We start from the raw sequence: 22,963 nt of genomic DNA on the forward strand, positions 1-22,963 counted from the left end.
TGGCTTTTTTTCACATTTAATCAATAGAAAGCATTCATCTGATCATTAATCTCCCAAATAGGACAGTGATCTCGGTTTTATTGTACAAAACATGATTACAGTCATGTCACTGCAGGTTTGAGAGCAAAGAAGTGTTCAAATAAACGTCAATAAATAATCAAATCAAATGAGCAGAAAAAAGAGCAGTGAATTAAAGCATTTAATAAAAGGCACTGTGAAAGTTCACCTTCTGCAGGCTGTGTTTCAACACAATTCTTATGTGTCCACTTCCCCTGATAGAACCAGTCCTCAGTCCTCATTAGGTCGTCTCACTACCATCCCTAAGATTTAATAGTGAACACTTTCTAGTGTTTTCAGGACATTTATATTGAAGGAAAGTGTTTTATTCCTTTAATGCAGTTTGAAGTCGCTGACAGAGGCAGTGTTACACAAACTCACAATATTACAGAAATACTGTGACTGGTTTATGTTTACTATTTCATTCAAACATTCAGAAAAGTGAGATTTTTGAGGAGGACAGTGGCGTCTTGCTGGATCTGCTGAAATGTTCACACGTTAATCACTGAATCCATCATTACAACAGCAAATAAACTGAACGTTAAAAGCAGTAAATATAATCAACACCTAATACAGGAGGATCATTATACCTGCATCAAAGGGGCTTCCACACCTGAGCTTCCTGAGCTTGTGCCTCCTCCAGGGTCATCTCACTCTTTAATGTCCTCCTCACTGAGAGAGAGAGAGAGAGAGAGAGAGAGAGAGAGAGATGGATGAATGGCTGGATGGATGGATGAATGGATAGATGGATGAGGATAAAATGTACAGAAAGATGTTATGACTCCAATGTCGATCATACTGACATAATAGCATGTAAATTCTAACATACCTGATTTACGGTTTGCGCGTGAGCGTCTTCGTTCACGTAGCTCAGTGCGTTCTTGTGAACTCTGTGTAGCCGAGCGTACAATCCGCTCCATGATCTCATCAGCTGGATCATCAGGCATGCTACATTCATTTGCTGCTGCTGCTGCTAACACAGTATGACCTGGGGGTAACATAAATACATCAAACGGAGATATGAATTTTATTTAGTATGCTGTAAGTTAAAAAACTGTAACATCTGCACCTCAAATCCAACATTTTTACCATCTGTACCTCAGAATATCATCCCACCTGTACCATATGTACCGCAGAATACCACCAGTACCATCTTTACCTCAGTATATCACCTCACCTTGGCCATCTGTACCTCAGAATATCATCTCACCTTTACCATCTGTACCTCAAAATATCATCCCACCTATACCATCTGTACCTCATTATATCATCCCACCTGTACCATGTGTACCTGAGAATATCATCTCACCTTTACCATCTGTACCTCAGAATATCATCCCACCTGTACCATGTGTACCTCAGAATATCATCCCACCTTTACCATGTGTACCTCAGAATATCATCCCACCTTTACCACCTGTACCTCAGAATATCATCCCACCTGTACCATGTGTACCTCAGAATATCATCCCACCTTTACCATCTGTACCTCAGAATATCATCCCACCTGTACAATCTGTACCGCAGAATACCACCAGTACCATCTTTACCTCAGTATATCACCTCACCTTGGCCATCTGTACCTCAGAATATCATCTCACCTTTACCATCTGTACCTCAAAATATCATCCCACCTATACCATCTGTACCTCATTATATCATCCCACCTGTACCATGTGTACCTGAGAATATCATCTCACCTTTACCATCTGTACCTCAGAATATCATCCCACCTGTACCATGTGTACCTCAGAATATCATCCCACCTTTACCATGTGTACCTCAGAATATCATCCCACCTTTACCACCTGTACTTTAGAATATCATCCCACCTGTACCATGTGTACCTCAGAATATCATCCCACCTTTACCAAGTGTACCTCAGAATATCATCCCACCTTTACCACCTGTACCTCAGAATATCATCCCACCTGTACCATGTGTACCTCAGAATACCACCTTTACCATCTGTACCTCAGAATATCATCCCACCTTTACCACCTGTACCTCAGAATATCATCCCACCTGTACCATGTGTACCTCAGAATACCACCTGTACCATCTGTACCTTAGAATATCATCCCACCTTTACCATCTGTACCTCAGAATATCATCCCACCTTTACCACCTGTACCTCAGAATATCATCCCACCTGTACCATGTGTACCTCAGAATATCATCCCACCTTTACCATCTGTACCTCAGAATATCATCCCACGTGTACCATCTGTACCGCAGAATACCACCAGTACCATCTTTACCTCAGTATATCACCTCACCTTGGCCATCTGTACCTCAGAATATCATCTCTGTACCATGTGTACCTCAGAATACCACCTGTACCATCTGTACCTTAGAATATCATCCCACCTTTACCATCTGTACCTCAGAATATCATCCCACCTTTACCACCTGTACCTCAGAATATCATCCCACCTTTACCATCTGTACCTCAAAATATCATCCCACCTATACCATCTGTACCTCATTATATCATCCCACCTGTACCATGTGTACCTGAGAATATCATCTCACCTTTACCATCTGTACCTCAGAATATCATCCCACCTGTACCATGTGTATCTCAGAATACCACCTTTACCATCTGTACCTCAGCACCTCTGTACCATCTGCACCTCAGACAGTGTTATAAATTATGATGTTAATATATTAGCATGTGTTTTAGTTTCAATTCAATTTATGTTTATTTGTTTTGCACTTTTCTCAGAGCAGCTTTACACAGATAATGTGGAGATAAAAATGAAGATGTTCTTTATAAGTGTAAGTTTGTCTCTGATGAACAAGTCGGTGGAGACTGTGGTGAAGGAAAAACTCCCTGAGATGCAGAAGGAAGAAACCTTGAGAGGAACCAGACTCAAGAGGGAACCTCATCCTCATCTGTGTGCCACCGAATGTCCATTTATTACAGATAAACGATGTTGAGGTGCAGTGAAGGTGGTTTTACAGTGCTTTATCACTTACTTCTGCTGGGTCTTGCCCTTGTTCTTGTACGTAGTCCCGGGACTCCACTTATCTCAGTGCTGCTACCTCGCTGGCTTCTCTTTAGCACTGTTGTCATGTATTCATGATCTGCTGCATCTTCCTCATGGTTCAGTCCCTGAACTTCATTTTTCCTTACAGTAGAGACACTACCGCTACAGCTGCTTCCAGGTCCCTGATTTCTCTGTGGATCAAACCAAACATAGAAATACTCAGAAAACAGAAGAGCGAACCGCATGCACACAGTCAGTAGGGTAGGGTTTAAAAAGCATGCGTTATTACTTCAAATATATTTTACAGAATAAGGAGTGAAAGGCTGGATTCCAGCTGAAATGCAAACTGTTCTTGTTAAAGAACTTCTCTGAACTGAGTGCTTGATGTGGACCATATAATTTAATCACTCAGAAAGCGTAAGGAACATCAGTTAGCATAAACCAGGTAGCAAAATCATGTGCCAGATAACACACACACACACACACACACACACACACACACACACACACACAAATAGCATGTTATAAGCTCTGAGCACATGCAGATCAGATGCTATTAGAACCTGTAACCTATAACATCAGACATAAAACCATTTCCAGGTGAATCAGTTAATAGTGATGGATTTGTAACACACCACTGAGTGGGACTGCTAATACATCACACATGCACACACAAACACATACACACTGCCATACCACATTCTCTTCTTCATCATCAGTCTACAGAGACAGCAGAGAGACAGCAGAGAGACAGGAAGGAAGAACTGAATCAGTACATGGATCTGATGCACACAGATCCTGAATGCTGACAAAATGACAGCTTTCTGATTGGTTCAGTCCGAAACATCCCCACATTATCTTATCTGATTTATGTTGAAATACACTGTATAATCACTTACTGTTCTACATCATATACATATTGGTCATTGCTTAGGAGACAAATTTTATAACTCTATACTAAACTTTACTCTAAACTTTATAAATGTATTATAATTGTTACTAAAACCTCTAGTTTCAAGTTTTACTTGTCATATGTACAGATGTCAGTGACAGTTTGTACAATTAAATTCTTAACTGAGGCTCCAGACAAACTACAGCAATATTAAATATTTAACATTAAAAAAAGAAAAGGAAAGAAAAGTAAAAATAAGGCATAATGATATTATGTATATATATATATATATATATATATATATATATATATATATATATATATATATATATATATATATAAATTAATTATATGAGTATTTACATATGACATATTAGCAAGAGGTATTCTTGTGAAAATATGGAAGACAGATGATATGAAAAATGTATATGTTTGATGTGCAAAAAATACACAAAGATACATAGTGTGCAAGTGAGGTGCAGTGGTATTTAGAGTTCGAAGAATGAAGACTTCTGCAGTCCCAGTGTGTTAGATGTATCTTAGAAATGTATTACAGTCAGATTACAGGTGTGGCTTGCTACCCTCAGTGGTCTGATAGTCTGAGGGTAAAAACTATTCTTCAGCCTGTTGGTTCTGAAATGAAAACTCTCTCATTTCTGTCCATTATCTGGAAAGGTCCCGCAGTAGTGGAGTGGGAAAACCAGTCCCCCCATTGCTCTTCCTTTACTACCTTCTCCAGGGAGTTCTGCAAAGTATGAATTGTATTTACCCCAGCAGGATACAGCTTGGTCACTGCTCTCCGTCTACCAGGGCAGCCACTTGGTAGCAGAATACACCGCTGACAGTGGGTGGGCTCTCACCGCCTTGTGCAATGCCTTTGTTTGCGGGCTTTCGGCCCAGGTGAAGGTATCACCTGTTGGGACCCGAAAAAAAAAGCCATAGCATAGTATATTCAAGAGTCCCTTCCTCCCAGGCCGGATCTGGTTTCTTCTTTGTGGAGAAGAAGAATAAAACCCTATGTCTGTGCATTTACTACTCAAGAACCGTTATCCGCTTCCCCTGATGGATATGACGTTCGAGCTGCTTAAGGGGGCTACGGTCTTTACTAAGTTAGATCTGTGAAATGCCTACTATTTTGTCCGCATCCAGAAGAGGAATGAATGGAAAATGCCGCTCAACACCCCGTCCAGTTACTAAGAGTATCTGATGATGCCATTTGGCCTCAGCAAAAAGACAGTGGTAATCCAGGCTCTTGTGAGCAATGTGTGGTGGGACATGTTAAACCAGTTAATCATTGTTTACCTCAAAGAAATCCTGGTGTTTTTCTGGTCCATGGAGGAGCATATCCATCATGTGCATTTTAGACTTTAGCACCTCCTCCAGAACAGTCTGTACATTAAAGCAGAGAAGTGTGAGTTCCATGTACCCAGCACCTCATTACAGGGATTTACTCTCTCAGCCATTCACATGGCCGTGGCTAGGATCGAAGCGGTTAAGGAATGGCCCAAACAACTCTCAAGGAAGCAGCTACAGAGGTTCCTGGGGTTTGCTGTCTTCTACAGGCTGTTAATTTGTGGCTACAGCTCTGTAGCAGCCACATTTCACCAGCTGACCCCCACCTACCGATCCTTCTTGTGGACTCCCAAGGCTAAATGGACATTTACCAAACTAAAAGACCTCTTTGCTTCTGCTCTTGTCCTGGCCCTCCCCGACCCCTATCGCCAGTTCTTGGTCAAGGTGGTTGAAGGCTGCATCCATGCACCTTCTTCTCCCGTCCTCCCCTATTTGGTTTAGATTGACCACTGCCAACCAGCTGGTTCCTGTGGTCTGCCCTGCTCAAATACTTTTTGTTCCGAAGCAGCTGTGATCCCAGGTTCTCCAATGGTGCCACTGCTTTGTTTAGATATCCCCGCACCCTCTCCTCCAGCAGCGGTTCTGGTTGCCCACTGTCCAGAAGGATATCTGTAACTTTGTTGCCACTTATCCTACCTGCACATTATGATGGATTTCGTCACCAGACTTCTGCCGTCTGTCGGTTATACTGTTATCCTTACCATGGGGGACCATTTTTCCAAACCGGTCCATTTCATTCCACTGGCCAAACTGACGTCAGCAAAGGAGACAGCCTCACATCTTCTCCAGCGCCTTTTCTGCCTCCATGGCCTCCCTCATAACATTATCTCTGACCAGGGTCCTTAATTTACTGCCAACTTTTGGAAGGAGTTCTTTCACCCTTCTAGGCACCTCTGCCTATCTTCTGCATTCCAACCCTAAACTAATGTCCAGACGGAGAGGCTCAACCACGAATAAGAGACCGGACTCTGCATCCTCTGTGCCCTGCCGGTTCGGTTGGGAGAATGCTCGCACGGCTCTCTTTGAGGCCTGCTGGGCCAACCATAGGCGCCTCCCCTCGCCCCGCTAATGGATTGGCCAAAGGGATATCTACTCTGGCTATCAGATTGTCACTTTGGCTCTTTGTTAGTTCCTTTCATTTTTTTCCCCCTGTAGAAACTTTTAATTTATTTTCGTATATCTCTCTGCTTTTCTCTGACTTTCTCTTTCCCCTCGGATTACTGCTACTGTACTGTTTGTTTGCTGGCTCTCAGACATTATGACTGTTTTCCAGACTTTGCTTTTTCTCTGCCCCACCCTGACACCAGGTTTGGTTTCTCTGATTATTTGCTACACTGTCCACAGACTCTCAGACTGCTCTAGTGAGGTGTTCAAATGTTTACAGACAGTCTGTGTTTTTCTCTGCTCCTTGCTTTCATTGAAGACTTTAAAAGTATACATTTGTCTGCATCCTGCATTTGAGTCCTTCAACCAGTCACTTAATGACAATTTTACTATAAACTTTATAATTCTATTCAGTTGAATTCGGTTTTATTTGTATAATGCTTTTAACAATGGACACTGTAAGATGTTATAAAATATGAATTTATATAATGGTGCCTATAAGTTTCTCCCTAATGAGTGATTCAGTGGTGACTGTGGTGAAAGAAACCCCTCAGACTGTAGGAGGAAGAAACCATCTTCATCCTCAACACCGAATGTCCATCATTACAGTTCCATCAGTGTTGAGGTTATAAACTTTACAGTGATGAATGTTTAAATCCAGAACTGTTCATGCAAACTGTGGTCCTGAGCACATTGTAGCAGACTGTTGATATGAATTCCAGTCCAAATCCATCCACATAACTCTATATACAGTCTGTATTTAAAAACATAAATAAACTTTTGTTTCAGTTTTCAATGAGGTACAGAATATTTCTACCATGTGTACTCATCTTCTAAATGGTTGTAACTTTCACACAACAGTGAAATCATTCCTCTCTGTATCTAACCACTATAGCAAATCACAGGATGGTCAGATGAAGGTCAGGGCAATGACCACGTGTAGGAAACGGGAGTAACTCATTCGAAACTAAACCAGAGTCCGGGAGAGTTACTAACCGTAACGCATGGAGAATCCTGAAAGTAGGTATAATCTGTAAAGCGGGTAGGATCCGTAACGCGAGTGCTATCCATAACGTGAGTATACTCCTGTGACGGGGTGCAAGAAGCATGAACCAGTGGGGAATGCTGGTGGTCTGGAATCCGGTAGATCACTAGGCATGACTTAGTAGATCCGACAGCGAGTGAGGTCGGAACGGGAACTTATAAAGGGGAAAGGTAATGTGGAACAGGTGTTGGTGATTAGCACCGGGAGAGGCTGAGAGAGAGCCTCGGAGGAAGGCGTAGCAGGAGAATTCCTGACAATCTCTCACCTTAGCATTGATGTCTATGATCAACTTCCCCCGTGTCCTGTTCCTCTCGCGATGATCGGCTCGTTTCTGTTTTTGCTGGAGTATTCTCTCTCTTGTGGTTCGGTACTCCAGTGCAAATTCACTAACGATTTTGCAGAAACGATGAACACTGATCTCACGAACTCCAGACACTGGGTGTCCAAGAAACAGCAGGAACATGTGGAACCTGGAGGACAGGAAATTGTTTAAAAATGGTGGAGTTAAATCTGAATGTGAATGTTTGGCCGTTTCCTATTAGATACCATCCAACAAAACTCTGACACCAACACTGAAATTTACGTGAGGGTTCTTATGTCCACAGAATCTATTTTACTACATGTACTGATGATGGGATTTTGTTATGAAATATGTATGTGTGTGTTACCGGTTGATGATGCGTCGATGTACAGTCTTCAGTATGATAATCCTCCCTGCACAGTCCTTCAGGAAGTCTGTCAACTTCTGCTTGAGTGCTGGTTTCATCTCGTGCTTGGCGATCAGCTTCAGATTTTCCCAAGATGCTTTGCAGCGGCGTTCCATCTGTGCCAAATTGTCCTGCAGCAAGTCAAAGTCGACCTGGAGAGGAATTCATACCTTCAGGACATTTTTCAGAGCAGCAGTGTAGACGCATTGGATCCCAAAACGTTGGGACACTGTGTAAAATGTAAATAATAATTTAAAGTGTAAATAAAAACAGAATGCAATGATTTGCAAATTTCATAACCCATATCTTATTTACAATAGAACATAGAAAACGTATTAAATGTTTAAACTGAACAAATGTTGTGTTTAAGAAAAAGAATACTGACCTGCCTGTGCATTATGAAAACACAGAGTTCAGGACTAAAGTAAGTGCTCTCGCCACATAAAGGCCAAGACAACACAAGAAAGTGTAGGACAGATACACAAAACAAAGAATAACGCCAGCGGTAAACCTGCTGTGCAGTTCAGTGTGCAAGAGAGAACCGGATACAGGAGTGTACTTGTAAAAATACAAAAATGTGAACAGAATAGAATATGGATTTATGAGATTTGCAAATCATTGCATTCTGTTTGTATTTATAAATTTGGTTGTAGATGTGAATGAATTATCACAGGTGTACATGTTCCTCAATAAACAATACAGTGATTTGATTTGATTCATATCAACACAGTTGCATTTTTATATGTATCACTAATATCACTAGTTCTCATAACTACTAACTAACCCAAATCCAGGACCGCTATTTGCGATTTAATCAGTCTCCTGTCCTTCTAATGACCCTGAACTCAGTCCTGCTGAGACTCTGTTTTACAGCTGGATGAGTTTCTTGTGTCAGCATTTAAGCTTCTAGACTCAACCCATCACACCTTTGTATTGGTGTTTCTGCACAGGTGCATTTCTATAATTGCATTAGATAAAAATAAATTGTAAAAAGTCACTCTGGAAAAGAGCGTCTGCTATACATGTAGTTATAAAAACTAATGTTGACATAAATCACAATCTCAAAGGAAATGCTTCTAACATCTTGTGAAAGTCATGAGCAAGAGCAAAATAAAGCCCTAGTAGTAATAGTATAATGTTTCTAATAAAGCGCTCAGTTAATGTTTTCATTCATAGGAAAAAGAAAATACACCCTCCCTCAATTGGTGTAAGGAGTGGTGGGGTTTCAGAACGTTTGCAATAAGCCTTCTCCTTATTATTTCAGGTGTTCTGCAGGTTTCACTAAATTCAAATTGAAGATTTATTAAGACCTTTTTAAGAACATTACAAATTAAATGTAATCACAACCTCAAACACACAAACATGCGGTTAGCGACTGGCCTTTATCTCTGAACTTCCACTAGCTGGAAAAGTAAATCTGTTGTACAATCCGTGAGATTCGCTTAAATAACAGAAAGCCGATTGGCTGCTGCGTGTTGGTCTCATTTCGTAATCAATTTATATTTGGACCAGTGAAAGAAAAACTACAACAAGAAAAAAACTGAAATGTTGTTCAGCATTAGAGGGACCTTAAAATAGACGGAAAAGTTAAGACCTGTTTAAGATAAAGGCTAACTGTATTTTTTAAGAGAAAGGTCATTAAAGTCACACTTATTCAGTCTTTTTATATATGGACTGTTATTAACATTGTAGGTCACGAGACAGATTTTGGGCTTTATATCTCAGCGTTAAACGCACTGACCATACTGCCCTCTGTTTCTCTGTAATACTAAACAATTCTTCTCAATGTAAAATTGTTTGGAGCCTCATGAACACAACCACGAGTGTTCCAGAACACCAAGTTAACAAGTTCTGTTTTTCTAGCTCTAAGTAGAGCCAAGTGAACTGTATTAGCATTTCAGCCGCACTCCGCTGTCTCAGTGAAATCAAGTTCTTCCAGGAACAAGGTGTCAGAAAACTACCAACTAAATGAGACATAAACAGATAGAAATACAAACATTCATTTAAAGGACTAGAATTTTCCTATGATTATTGTCTCCACATTGGTTTTCTGCACTTTTATCTCCCAAAAACTCGCCACTATGTGACTTGGCTACGTTAAATTATTAGGTGTGTATGAGTGTGTGAATGTGTGTGTTCGTGGTTCCTACAATGGACTTGTTCCCATGTAGAGAATATTCCCATGTCCATGCCAGTGTTCCAGGATGGACTCCAGATACAGCGGTTACTAAGTGAAGCTAAATATATATATTTGTACTAATCGCCTTCTCTGCTACGGTTCAGTTCCGAGTTTCTCAGATTCTAACGAGTTGAATTTTATTTCCACTGATCTTTGGTTTCAGATCCTGTTCTATCCTGACATTTTCTGTTCTCTAGTTGAGGACTAAACTCGATTTTGATGGCTTGTATCTTTAGTCTTTTGAAGACTCCTGCTGCAGAAGGAAGCTTGTGGTGAAGTTTTAACTTTGTGTATACTAGTTTTTATGTTTGTACCTTAGCAGAGCGTGTAATAGCGCCGATCTCTGAGTAAAGGTCGGTGCTGTCAGTAAAGTTCTCCACTACTGCAGAGCAGGCATGGTGCAGCAAAGACTGTTTATGGACTGTGTCCTTCACCTCTGGAACCTTCTCCAGATAACTCAGATCAAAACCTTTAGCCTATACACAAAAACACACAAACATTCCTAAATCCAAGAAATCAAACTCTCCATTTGTCTTAATTTGATTTGTGTTTATTTTTGACAATGGATCTATAAAACAAGACTTTGGACCCATGTGAGATCACTGACATCATGAAACAGCTCAAAACTCATCAAGATGAAGGTCACAGCACAATCATGTTATTGCTCACTCACTTGAGATCCGTTGAGAAAGTTGCCAATACCAAGCAAGGCAGAGAGGATGTAGCGGAATGTCTTATTCTTCTCCAGCTGCTCCATGCCCTCCTTTAAGTCTTGTAACGGCTCTGCCACTTCCTGTCAAACAGGAAACACCCTGATAATAAAATACTTAGCCACCAAGCACCTAAATCCTTACATTCAGACCTAAAATCCAAATCCACCACAAACACACACATACACACACACACACACACACACACACCTTCTCAATGGTGTCATAGTCCATTTTGAAGGCCCACAGCTGGAGGCGAGCACAAAGTTCACTGATGGATGAGAGTGTTAATAGGAAGGACTCAGCACTGCCCAAAGGAACATCAGGATTCAACATGTGAGCTTCCTGAATCCTCTGCTTCTCCTCTTCAGTTGGAACCATCATCAGGAGCTTCTACATGATTGACACAGAGCAGTGATGGTGAGTAGAAGGTATAGAATCTGTACCTGTGACTGTGCGTGCACTGGACTGTGGACTCTTCACCTCAATGCCCTCTTTATTCAGTGCATATTCATCAAAATTAAGGATGGCAGATTTGATGGTTCGTGGTGGAGGAAGCACGGTGAGGCCGATGTTAATGGCGTTACTGCGTTTGGAATCCAGGACAATGATCTCCTGCCTCTTACCTTCCACTGCAGTTTTCTAACAAACAACAGAAATGTGAAAAAATCTAAAAGAATATGTTCAACTGTAAACACAATCAAGCTTCCAAACACAAATAAACACCAATGTCTTACAACTTTAACACACTATTCCCAATCAAACACACACTCAAACATACCAACCTTCACCATCATACACCAACACGTCCCATTAAACTCATTCTTTTAATTACTACACATCAAACAACAACATTCTCCAACATCCAAATGCTCTCATTCTCAAAGTCAAAGTTCTCCATTAAACACATTTGAAACATTTTCAGTTTGAAAACAAAACACAAAACGAAATCTGTGGCAGATTTGCTCAAGTTCATGCTTAAATTTCAAGTTTGCTCTTAACTGATGAAATCTTAGACATGGGAATGCACGTGTGTAAGAACAGCATCAGTTACATCATTAGTCTCTAAACTTTTTGATACAACCTCGTAACGAAAAATGGAAACATGTGGAAAGTTACAGAAAAGATTTATGCTGTGTAACGGTTACCTTGGTTACACTAATTTCCTTGGACTTGCTCTCAAACAGGTGCTCCAGTTTGCTTATGTCCAGTTTTACTGGTTCCAGTTTGGACCAGAGAGACAGGGGTCCTCGTCTTATTCCCAGAAACCTCCACTCATCCGGTCTCACCTCACTCCAGAATAAACGGATCGTCTTCTTCTTCTTCTGAAAGAGCAAGCATTCAGACTGAGGAGGAGGTGGAGGTGGGGCTGTGCCAGGTCCAGGGGCTGGAGGGGCTGGAGGAGGGTTAATGTTGAAGGGGCATGGAGGAGGTGGAGGTGGAGCCAGAGTTCCTGACCCAATTAAACCTCCTGAATCCAGGATGCCCTGATCATCCTCATCAGCCAAATCCGTGAAGTCGATGTCTCTGATGCGCAGCTCACGAGGTGTGGCCATGATCTGATCCCACATATTGTCTGATTCTTTTTGGGGGGTTATAACTGGGGGCAGATGGAGGGGCTTCTGCTCTTCCTGCATTTCGATTGGTGGAGAGCTCAGGCCTTTCACAACATCTCCAAAGCGTTCAGCAAATGCTCGAACTGATCCACTCTCAGACTTCTTCTCGCCGCTGTTCTCTCCACTCGTATTAGCCCCGCCCACCACTCGGGACTCCTCACTTTCATTTTCATGTCCACCTTCTTTTTCCAGCTCTGCCTCCTCTTCCTCTTCTTCCTCACCGGGTTTCATGTTCTGTGAGTAGAGCATGTCCATCATGAACACTTTGCTGTTGAGGATGTCATGACATTGATCACTGTTCAGACCTGAAAAAAACAAGTTTTAGTACAGAATATAAATCACTAATATACACTTTGTATCACCTCTCTCTCTCTCTCCTCAACTCTCTTTCTCTCTCTCTCTCTTCACCTCTCTCTCTCTCTCTCTCTCCTCAACTCTCTCTCTCTCTCCTCACCTCTCTTTCTCTCTCGCTCTCTCTCTCTCTCTTCACCTCTCTCTCTCTCTCTCTCTCTCTCTCCCTCCTCACCATCTTTATTTCCCCCTTTTGATCTGTGTGTACTGCATGGAGTGGTTTATAGTGTAAATAGTGTAAGTGGTGTGTTGTGAGTGTTTGTGAGCTCTGTGGTGGGTCCAGCCGGCCGGCCGAGTTTTTCTTGGTTTACCGCATGGACAGAACACTTGAGTCGGAGGAGTCAAGAGGAGGTGATCTTGGAACCATCTTGGAGTGTGTCTGATGGTGAACAACCACTGGTGCGACAGCGCGAGCATTGTTCCTCTTTCACGCTCCTGCACACCAAATCTGGAACTACTGACCCTGTAAGTGGTGTGTTGTGAGTGTTTGTGAGCTCCGTGGGGGAGACGGGCCATGGCGTCTCACCCGAGTGGGTGTGGCGTCTCTCTCTCACTCTGCCATGGGGTCAGGTGTGTTCCCCATACCGGGGCTATGGTGGAGGACGTGTTGGTGGTAGTAGGTGAGCAGGTTGGATTTAATAATATTGTGTCGGCTTCGAGGATGAACAAAGCAGTGGTGATTTTTCTGAATGAATTTTGTGGGGCAGGTGATCGGGAGTGGAGTGTAGTGGGGCAGGTGATCGGGAGATTCCAAGATGGTTCCAAGATGGTGCCGTTCCAAGATTCCAACCGATTCCAAGATGGCGCCTGTGAGGTCGGCTGCCGTCACGACTGCTCCGGCTACGTTTTCTTTTTTTTTGTTTATTTTATACTTTTATTTAAGTAGTTACACTTCCATCTACACAAGATGGACACCATTAGATATGACAGAGCCACTCTTATCTATTGGTGTACAATGCACTTACCTTTGCCGTTTTTTTAACCCGGACCCATGCTGGCCGAGCGAGATCCTGAGGGAGAACAAAGGACGTGACCCCTACCGGCGTCCGCGAGGGAAACGAGCCGGCATCAGGAACAGGCTGAGGACACGCGCACACCGCGCTCCCATACCTAGTATCCTGTTAGCCAACGTCCAGTCACTGGAGAACAAGCTCGACGACCTCAGGGCAAGGGTCAAGTTCCAGAGAGACATTTGGGACTGCAACCTTCTCTGCTTCACCGAGACATGGCTGAACCCAGTGGTACCGGACCACGCCATCCAGCCGGCCGAGTTTTTCTTGGTTTACCGCATGGACAGAACACTGGAGTCGGAGGAGTCAAGAGGAGGTGATCTTGGAACCATCTTGGAACCATCTTGGAGTGTGTCTGATGGTGAACAACCACTGGTGCGACAGCGCGAGCATTGTTCCTCTTTCACGCTCCTGCACACCAAATCTGGAACTACTGACCCTGAAAGCCTGCACTGACCAGCTAGCACCGGTGTTTACTGAGATATTCAACCTCTCCCTGGAACAGTCTGTTGTCCCCTCATGTTTGAAACAGTCCACCATTGTTCCTGTCCCGAAGAAACCCCAGCCCGCCTGCCTCAATGACTATCGTCCTGTAGCCCAGACCTCAGGAGTGATGAAGTGCTTCGAGAGACTGGTCAGAGACTTCATCACTGCATCACTACCGGACACACTGGACCCATTACAGTTTGCGTACTGTCAGAACCGCTCTACTGAGGACGCCATTGCTCATCTCCTCCACACCACGATGAGCCACCTGGACCAAAGAAACGGGAATTATGCAAAGATGTTGTTCGTGGACTACAGTTCAGCGTTTAACACCATAATTCCCTCCACACTCACCTCTAAGTTGGAGGTCCTGGGACTCAGCCTGCCGCTGTGTCAATGGATCTCTAACTTCCTGACAGACAGACCACAAGCTGTACGGGTGGGAAAACACACCTCATCCACCCTCACCCTCAGCACTGGAGCTCCCCAGGGTTGTGTTCTGAACCCCCTGCTGTACTCGCTGTACACATATGACTGTGTGGCCACATCCAACTCCACCACCATCATCAAGTCTGCTGACGACACTGTTGTGGTGGGCCTGATCTCCAACAACGACGAGACGGCCTACCTACAGGAGGTTAAAAACCTGGAGAGATGGTGCCAGGAGAACAACCTTCTCCTGAACGTCAGCAAGACTAAGGAGTTGATCGTGGACTTCAGCACGAAGCAGGAGCGGTCATACCAACCGCTAAACATCTGCGGGACTCCAGTGGAAAGAGTGGACAGTTTCCGGTACTTGGGTGTTCACATCACACAGGATCTGTCTTGGTCCTGTCACACTAACACCCTGTGAAGAAGGCCCGGCAGCGTCTGTACCATCTGAGACGCTTAAGGGACTTTAAACTACCCTCTCAGGTGCTAAAGACCTTCTACACCTGCACCATTGAGAGCGTTCTGACGGGTAGCATCACTTCCTGGTTTGGGAACAGCACCATGCAGGACAGGCGAGCCCTCCAGAGGGTGGTGCGTTCAGCTGAACGTACCATCCACACCGAGCTCCCTAACCTGCAGTACATCCACAGCATGCAGTGTCGGACCTGAGCCAGGAAGATTGTGAAGGACCTCAGCCTTCCAATAATGGACTGTTTTCTTTGTTGCGTTCAGGGAAATGCTTCCGCTCCCTGAAAGCGAACACAGAGAGAATGAAGAGGAGCTTCTTCCCGTAGGCCATTCGGAGTTTAAACCAGGAGACACCCAGGATCTAAAAACTGGCCCACTCTCTCCATCATCATCACACTTCTTCTCTGTACATATCTCACCTTTCACACCATGACACTTTAAACTCTGGACTCGCACAGCACAGTGCACTTTATATTTTTATACCACACCATACCGCACACGGACACTTATGGACATTTTACACCAATGAAACTGCGAATAAAACTGGAAAAGAAACGGGAAATGAAATTGGAAATGAAGCAGCCGGTCCCAGTGTGGCTCCAGCAGCCAGTGAGAAGAACATGACTAGTGACAGTGTAAATCCCAGAGCTGAACCCATTCAGACAATAATGCAGGAGAAAACATACACACACTGTGATAAAACTGCAGTTAGAGTCTGTGACAGTGGGAATGATAATGTGGAGGAGTGTGTGGACCGTGGAGCTGGTGTTGGTGATGTTCAGTGTGAGGTTGAGGTCGACGGCAGTGAAGGTGTAGAAGTAACACACTCCTCTCTACCCCAGGGAGAACTGGCTGATCTATGTGATGGAACTGATGAGATGTGTGATGATGACAGTCTCTCTGAGACGTCTGATATCACCTCGATTCAGGGAGATGAACAGCTTTACACCGCTAAGGAGATCAACCATTTTCTAGACGAAACTTTTGGTAAAACTGTTGAGTTTTTTCCCGGATGTTAATAGATTTCTGAAGTCATTAAAATCCAGAAGTCGGTAGGCTTTGATGAATTGAGCAAAAGAAAAAGGTACAGATTAAATGTTTTTTTTAACGAAATTAAGAAAAGGAAAAAATGGCAGCAAAAAAGTTCTCTGAATTGGTGATGGTACACAGGGTGAATCTCCTTTCCTGCGCGTATCTGTTCTGTCTGTTAACCGTCTTTCTTTTCTTTCTCTCTTTCCTTATGGACAACATAAAGATAGGGACAATAAACATTAATGGAGGAAGAGATCATAGGAAAAGGGCAGCATTACACACCCACATCCTAAATAAACACATCAACATTGTCTTTCTACAAGAAACTCACAGCAGTCAGGAGAATGAAGTTGAGTGGAGAATGTGGATGGAGGGAAAAATGTTTTTTAGTCACGGATCAAACCTGAGTGGTGGTGTCTCCATCTTTCTCTCAAATAGCCTGGGTATGAAGCACATATCTACACACGAGATAGAGAAAGGCAGGATTTCAGCCGTTAAAGTGGAGTTGATGGGTTTCCCTTTTCTTCTTGTTAATGTTTATGCACCAAACAATGGGGCTGAAAGAGTGAGGTCCTTTTTAAAACTGCGAGACGCGCTAGAGAGTTTTACAGACGTGTGCATGGTGCTTGGGGGCGACTGGAACTGTACTTTAGATCACACACTGGACAGGAATGGAGAGGAACCTTATCCCTCTTCTGCTACTTCACTCACCGATATTGTCAAGAAGTACAGCTTGTGTGACATTTTAAGAGCAGAACATCCAGGAGTGAGGCAGTACACATGGGTCAAAGTATCTCACCACCACATTAGTGCAGTCCGATTAGATCGTTTTTACATCAGCATTAACGACAGAAACAGAGTTTTAAAATCTATCATCCTTCTTAACACTTTTACTGACCATCACACCTGCACACTAGAAATAAGACTAAAACGTCACAGTGCACCAGCTGTTACTGCCATTTTAATCTCAAACTCTTACATGATGCTTCATTCTGTGAGAAATTCTGTTTTCTGCTCAAAGTGGCAGCAACAGAAGGAGGAGTATGAAGATGTTGTTTAATGGTGAGAAGTAGGAAAAACACAATTTCGGATGTTCTGTCAGAACTACACGTTATTCTCAAACAACCTCACCAAATCAACCATCAAAGCCCTCGAGAAGGAAATCACCAAAACTGAGGATGAACTCATCAACAGAGACTCTGGAAAAGTGGAAGAGCTGAAAGAGAAAAGAGAAAAGCTCTGGAATCACTGTTCCATGAACAAGCAAAAGGAGCTTTAATCAGGGCTCGCTTCTCCTCACTAAGAGACATGGACCCGAGCACCTTCTTCTTCTTCTACATGGAGCACAAAGAAGGAGAAAGGAAAGTCATGCTGCATCTGAAACTGCAGATGGAACTTTAACATCCGACCCCCCCAAAAAAATAGGGATATCGCAAAAGACTTTTATACAGATCAGTACAATGCCGGAGAATTTGAGCTTAACTGCATAAAGGAGCTACTGAAGGATCTACCAAGGCTGACAGATGTACAGAGATGGCGTCTAGACACAGAGATTCAACTGGAGGAAATTTTGCTTCTAGTTCACAGGACGAATCACACAAAGAACGAGCTGCTGATCAGCTGCAGAAGAGCCGTTTAATCCTCATTACATAAAGAGGGGGATCTCGAGCTTCTGAAGATCTGGAGACCAGTATCACTGCTGTGCACCGACTATAAGATTCTTGTGAAGTGTCTTTCAAACAGACTAAAACTGGTTTTAGATCACATTCTTAATGAAAACCAAATGTACTGTGTACCAAACAGAACAATGATGGACAACCTCTTCCTTATGCGTGACATAATAACGTTACCCAGCGGCAGTAATACAGATGTGGGACTGTTCTCTACTGACCAGGACAAAGCCTTTGATAGAGTTGATCATTAATATTTATTTGAAACCCTTAAAGCTTTTGGTTTGGGTGAGAATTTTATTTCATGGGTAAAACCTTTATATACGGGAGCTGCTGCATTGCTAACGGTGGGGGTTTGGGGGCAAGGCTGCCCGCTATCAGGTCAGTTGTACTCATTGGTAATTGAGGTGTTGAAATCAGACCAGTCACTTTCTCTGCCTATGCCCATGATGTCATTGTAATTATAAGAGGTGACATTGATGTATCAGTTTTAACAGCAATTTTATTCAATTATAAAAAAGTCTTATCAGCTAAAATGAACTGAGAAAAGAGGGAGGGCTACGTAATAGGTGACAGAAAGACGCCTCCAGTACTTCCAGGTGGAGTCAAGTGGGGAAGGGAAGGTCTAAAGATTCTAGATGTCCATCGAGGGACAGAAGACTACATGCAGAAAAACTGGGAGGGCACTGTTTCTACACTGCCGCAGGCTAAGAGGACTGTTCAGGGTGTTAGAGGAATGGGGCAGAGACCTGGGCAGTTTAATGAAGAGCTTTTTATCTTTGGGCCTAAATACCACAGACAGATAACATGTCTGCCTGATAAACATGCTAACAGGAGAATTAAAGCTGGTAATCTGGTTCACTTTTTAATTCAGAGGTTCACCTCTCTCTCCCCCTCCCCACCTCTCTCTCTCCCTCCTTACCTCTTCAGAGCCTTCTGAAATACAGCCAGCTTCTATTCAAAGCTGTATAGCAGTGAGAGGTCAAGGGCACAGGAATTGCAGGATGAAGGAGAGCCTCCTCAGTAACCTGCCAAAGTTCTGAGTCAGTGGCCAAGGTGTTGGAAAGAGAGCTGACAATGGCTGAGCTTCAGGAGGCTCTCCAGGGCATAGAGAACGGGTGGGCACCCGGTATAGATGGTCTTCCAAGTGGAGATTTATAAGGCCCTTCTGGGCAACAATAAGACAGGATGTGCTGGAGATCCTACAAGACAGTGTAAAGGGTGGTCAGCTCACATCGAGCTGCAGGAGAGCCGTCCTGGCCCTGCTGCCAAAAAAGGAAGACCTGACCCACCTAAAAAACTGGTGCCCAGTGTCACTACAGTGCACTGACTGCAAACTGCTATCAAAAGCATTAGCAATGAGAGAGACGAAGGTGATGGAGCAGATCATTTACCATGACCAGACTTACTGTGCGCCTGGCATGGCGATATTTGATAACATTTTCTTAATTTGTGACATTGTAGATGTCTCCAGGCTATTGGGCATAAAGACTGGTCTGATTCTCCTAGACCAGGAAAAGGCTTTTGACCGGGTTGAGCATGAATACTTGTGGAAGGTGCTGGAAAGCTTTGGGTTCAACCCTGGTTTCAGAGCCATGATAAAGGAGCTGTACATTGAAATTGCAAGTGTACTGAAGGTTAACGGTGGTTTATGTGCTCCTTTTAGAGGGTAGCGAGGGATCAGGCAGGGCTGTTCACTGTCAGGTCTGTTGCCTAGCTATTAAACCTCTTTTAATCAATCTGAGAAATCGTCTTTTTGGTTTTAATATTCCACACTCTAATGCTTCACTCTACCTCTCAGCATATGCAGATGACTTTGCTGTAATGGTGCGATCCCAGTCTGAAGTGAATGTTTTGATTGATGCTTTAAGAGACTTTGAGTTTTTATTATCAGCGAAAGTAAACTGGGGAAAAGTGAAGCAGTTTTAGTTGGGAAGTGGGGACGTGGGGAGATGACACTCCCAGGAGGTTTGAAGTACTTGGAAGTCTACCTGGGGAGTCATGAGTTTAAAAAAAAAAAAAAATTGGTAAGGCACTTTAGAGCACATCAAGGGCAGACTGAGCAGGTGGAAGAGGCTGGTCCCGAAGATGTCCTACAGGGGGCAAACGCTGGTGATAAACAACCTGGCAGGGTCATCTCTGTGGCACAACCTGGCATGCGTGGATCCACCGCCAAACCTGCTAGAGAGCTGGAAAGAGCTGCAGCCTTTCGCCTCCAGTTTATCCAGAGACTCTTAACCGGGCCTAGTTACCTGGTATGGAGAACAGGAGCCAGTGGACCTCTGTGGGAGGACTGGGGGAGGGCACATGGTGGGAGGACAGGGGTTGGACAGAACTTTGTTTTTAATGGACATAAACGCACTGTATGTTACTAGTTTACCAGTCTTTTACCGCAAACCTTTTACAAAATATACTTTTTTTAAAGAACAGATTAAAGGCTGCAGAACACTACACTGGCTGCTGGAGGAGCCCCTTCTGCACGGGAGTCGCCTGGACATCTCCAGTGCGACCACCCCCACACTGTCCAGAACCCTGATCTCCTCAAAGATCATCACAATCCATGAGATGGTGAACATTGCAGAGACAGACCTGTCACACATGGAGGACCTGGCAGCATGTATGGGACTCTGGTCCCTGCGCATTGCCAACCAGCTTCTAGCAGAGGATGCCATCAGAATCTTCTCCAGACTTTTAAAATCCAGGATTGCTGTTGATTTTATAAGAGTATGGGGGATATAAAGATGTTTGAGGTTGTGTGGTGTTGTGGAGAAGCTCTGTGTTCAGTGAAAGAGGAAAAATTGCACTTTGCATGAAAACTGAACTAAACTATCCCACATGCCCCTCCCTCAATATTTAACTGTCAGTCTCTGATTTTATTGATGTCTATTTAACATTTTATTTATTTAACTATTGGCTCAAGCTGATACCATACGGTATATAACATGACGAGTGTTAAATAAAAGGATTGTAAAAGTCAAAGTCTCTCTCTCTCTCTCACTCTCTCTCTATCTCTCTCACTCCCTCCTCACCTGCCTCTCTCTCTCTCTCTCTCTCTATCTCTTATACTCTCTCTCCTCCTCACTTGCCTCTCTCTCTCTCTCTCTCTCTATCTCTCTCACTCCCTCCTCACCTCTCTCTCTCTCTCTCTCTCTATCTCTTATACTCTCTCTCCTCCTCACTTGCCTCTCTCTCTCTCTCTCTCTCTCTCTCTCTCTCTCTCTCTCTCTCTCTCTCACCTCTCTCCTCCTCACCTACCTCTCTCTCTCACTCTATCTCTCTCACTCTCTCTCTCCTCCTCACCTGCCCTCTCTCTCTCACTCTCTCTCTCACTCTCTCTATCTCTCACCTCTCTCCTCCTCACCTGCCTCTCTCTCTCTCTCTCACTCTCTCTCACTCTCTTTTCCTCCTTACCTGTCTCCTCTCCAGGGTGCTGCTGGATGATGAGATACTTGATGCTGAACAGTTATCTTTCTCATTCACTTCTTCATTCTGTCGTTCCTTATCACTCAAAATTCCACTGTCTTCCACTTCTGCTTCCTGAGAAAAGTTAACCAGTTCTTTCACTTCCTCTCCAGGTTTCTCCACTTCATCTTCCTCCACTTCCTCTCCAGTTTCCTCCACTTCCTCTCCAGGTTCCTCCACTTCCTCTCCAGGTTTCTCCACTTCCTCTCCAGGTTCCTCTTCTTTTTCTGCTGCCTCTTCCATGACCTGCTCAGCACTGATCTCTTCCTCCTCCTCTTCTTCTTGTTCCTTTTGTTCAGGTTCTGAGATGGATAGAAACACTGATTCAGCATCTGTGGAGAAGATGACGAGAAACAGCGATGGTTTGATGATGGAATTGTGCAGAAAACAAGCACAAGTGAACTGTTTGATGTTTGATGACAATACATTTAGAAATTCAACTTAACTGATATACAGGGTTTAAAAACTCCCTGAGGTGGTATGAGGAAGAAACCTGGAGAGGAACTAGACTGAGGGAAACTAATCCTCATGTGGGTGACACTGAGAACTGTGTGAGGAACAACATCCACAGTCAGCAGTAAACTGTTACCTGGCAGGTGGGATGCAGTGGGTGTGTGATCCTGATGTGATTGATAGATGTCTGAGAAGCTGTGAGGTGCTGATCGCACTCGTTCTTGCTCGTATTCCTCCGCTGCGATCCTTTCTGCAGTTTTAAATCTGAGTGACAGAGGAAGAGAGATGATGGAAGAAGGGAATTCATGAATATTAATGAAGTCCAGAAGATTTTATTGCTATGAATTTTTTACACACACCTTTCCTCTCGAGCTATTCGAGCCTCCTCCATGTTCACAGCATAGTCCCGGCTACACACACACACACACACACACACACACACACACACACACACACACACACACACACACACCTCTGTTTATTAATATTGTTATTACATTTGTTATTGTTGTTGTTGTTATTATAATAAATCAAGTCAAGTTTATTTCTATTGCGCTTTTCACAACACACATTGTCTCACAGCAGCTTTACAGAGTTTAACAGTGAAGGTGAATGGTGTGTATTTATCCCTGATGATCAGCATGGAGACTGTGGTGAAGGAAAAACTCCCTTAGATGTAATGAGGAAGAAACCTTGAGAGGAACCAGACTCAAAAGCAGAACCTCATCCTCATTTGGGTGACATCAAGAGTGTGATTATAGTCTTTAAACACTACAGAACACTGGAGAGTGAGAACTAACATGAGCACTGGAGTGTGTGATTATGAGTGATGTTCTTTCTACAGACTTTTACAGTCTTTATGGTTATAAAAGTAGGAGCTACTGAGCTCAACATCTGAGATCATCACAGATCCAGCACCAGAACCTTTAAACACTCCAGGAGG

At 43.5% G+C, this 22,963-nt stretch overlaps 1 protein-coding gene across 1 annotated transcript in view; it reads right to left on the reverse strand.

The window, feature by feature from the left end:
- The window catches only part of fhod3a (formin homology 2 domain containing 3a), a 61,220-nt gene continuing 38,257 nt past the window's right edge, over positions 1–22,963 (reverse strand). The window contains 16 exon segments of the mRNA XM_046858758.1: positions 1–536; positions 648–729; positions 887–1,045; positions 3,040–3,241; positions 3,747–3,770; positions 7,710–7,914; positions 8,113–8,303; positions 10,645–10,806; positions 11,004–11,123; positions 11,251–11,433; positions 11,524–11,682; positions 12,189–12,961; positions 20,558–20,879; positions 21,517–21,899; positions 22,157–22,284; positions 22,380–22,430. Of these exon segments, the coding sequence (XP_046714714.1) occupies positions 653–729; positions 887–1,045; positions 3,040–3,241; positions 3,747–3,770; positions 7,710–7,914; positions 8,113–8,303; positions 10,645–10,806; positions 11,004–11,123; positions 11,251–11,433; positions 11,524–11,682; positions 12,189–12,961; positions 20,558–20,879; positions 21,517–21,899; positions 22,157–22,284; positions 22,380–22,430 (3,139 nt within the window). The 3' untranslated portion in view covers positions 1–536; positions 648–652.

This window comes from Silurus meridionalis, chromosome 10 (genome assembly GCF_014805685.1).
Source record: "Silurus meridionalis isolate SWU-2019-XX chromosome 10, ASM1480568v1, whole genome shotgun sequence".
Classification (NCBI taxonomy): Eukaryota; Metazoa; Chordata; class Actinopteri; order Siluriformes; family Siluridae; genus Silurus; species Silurus meridionalis.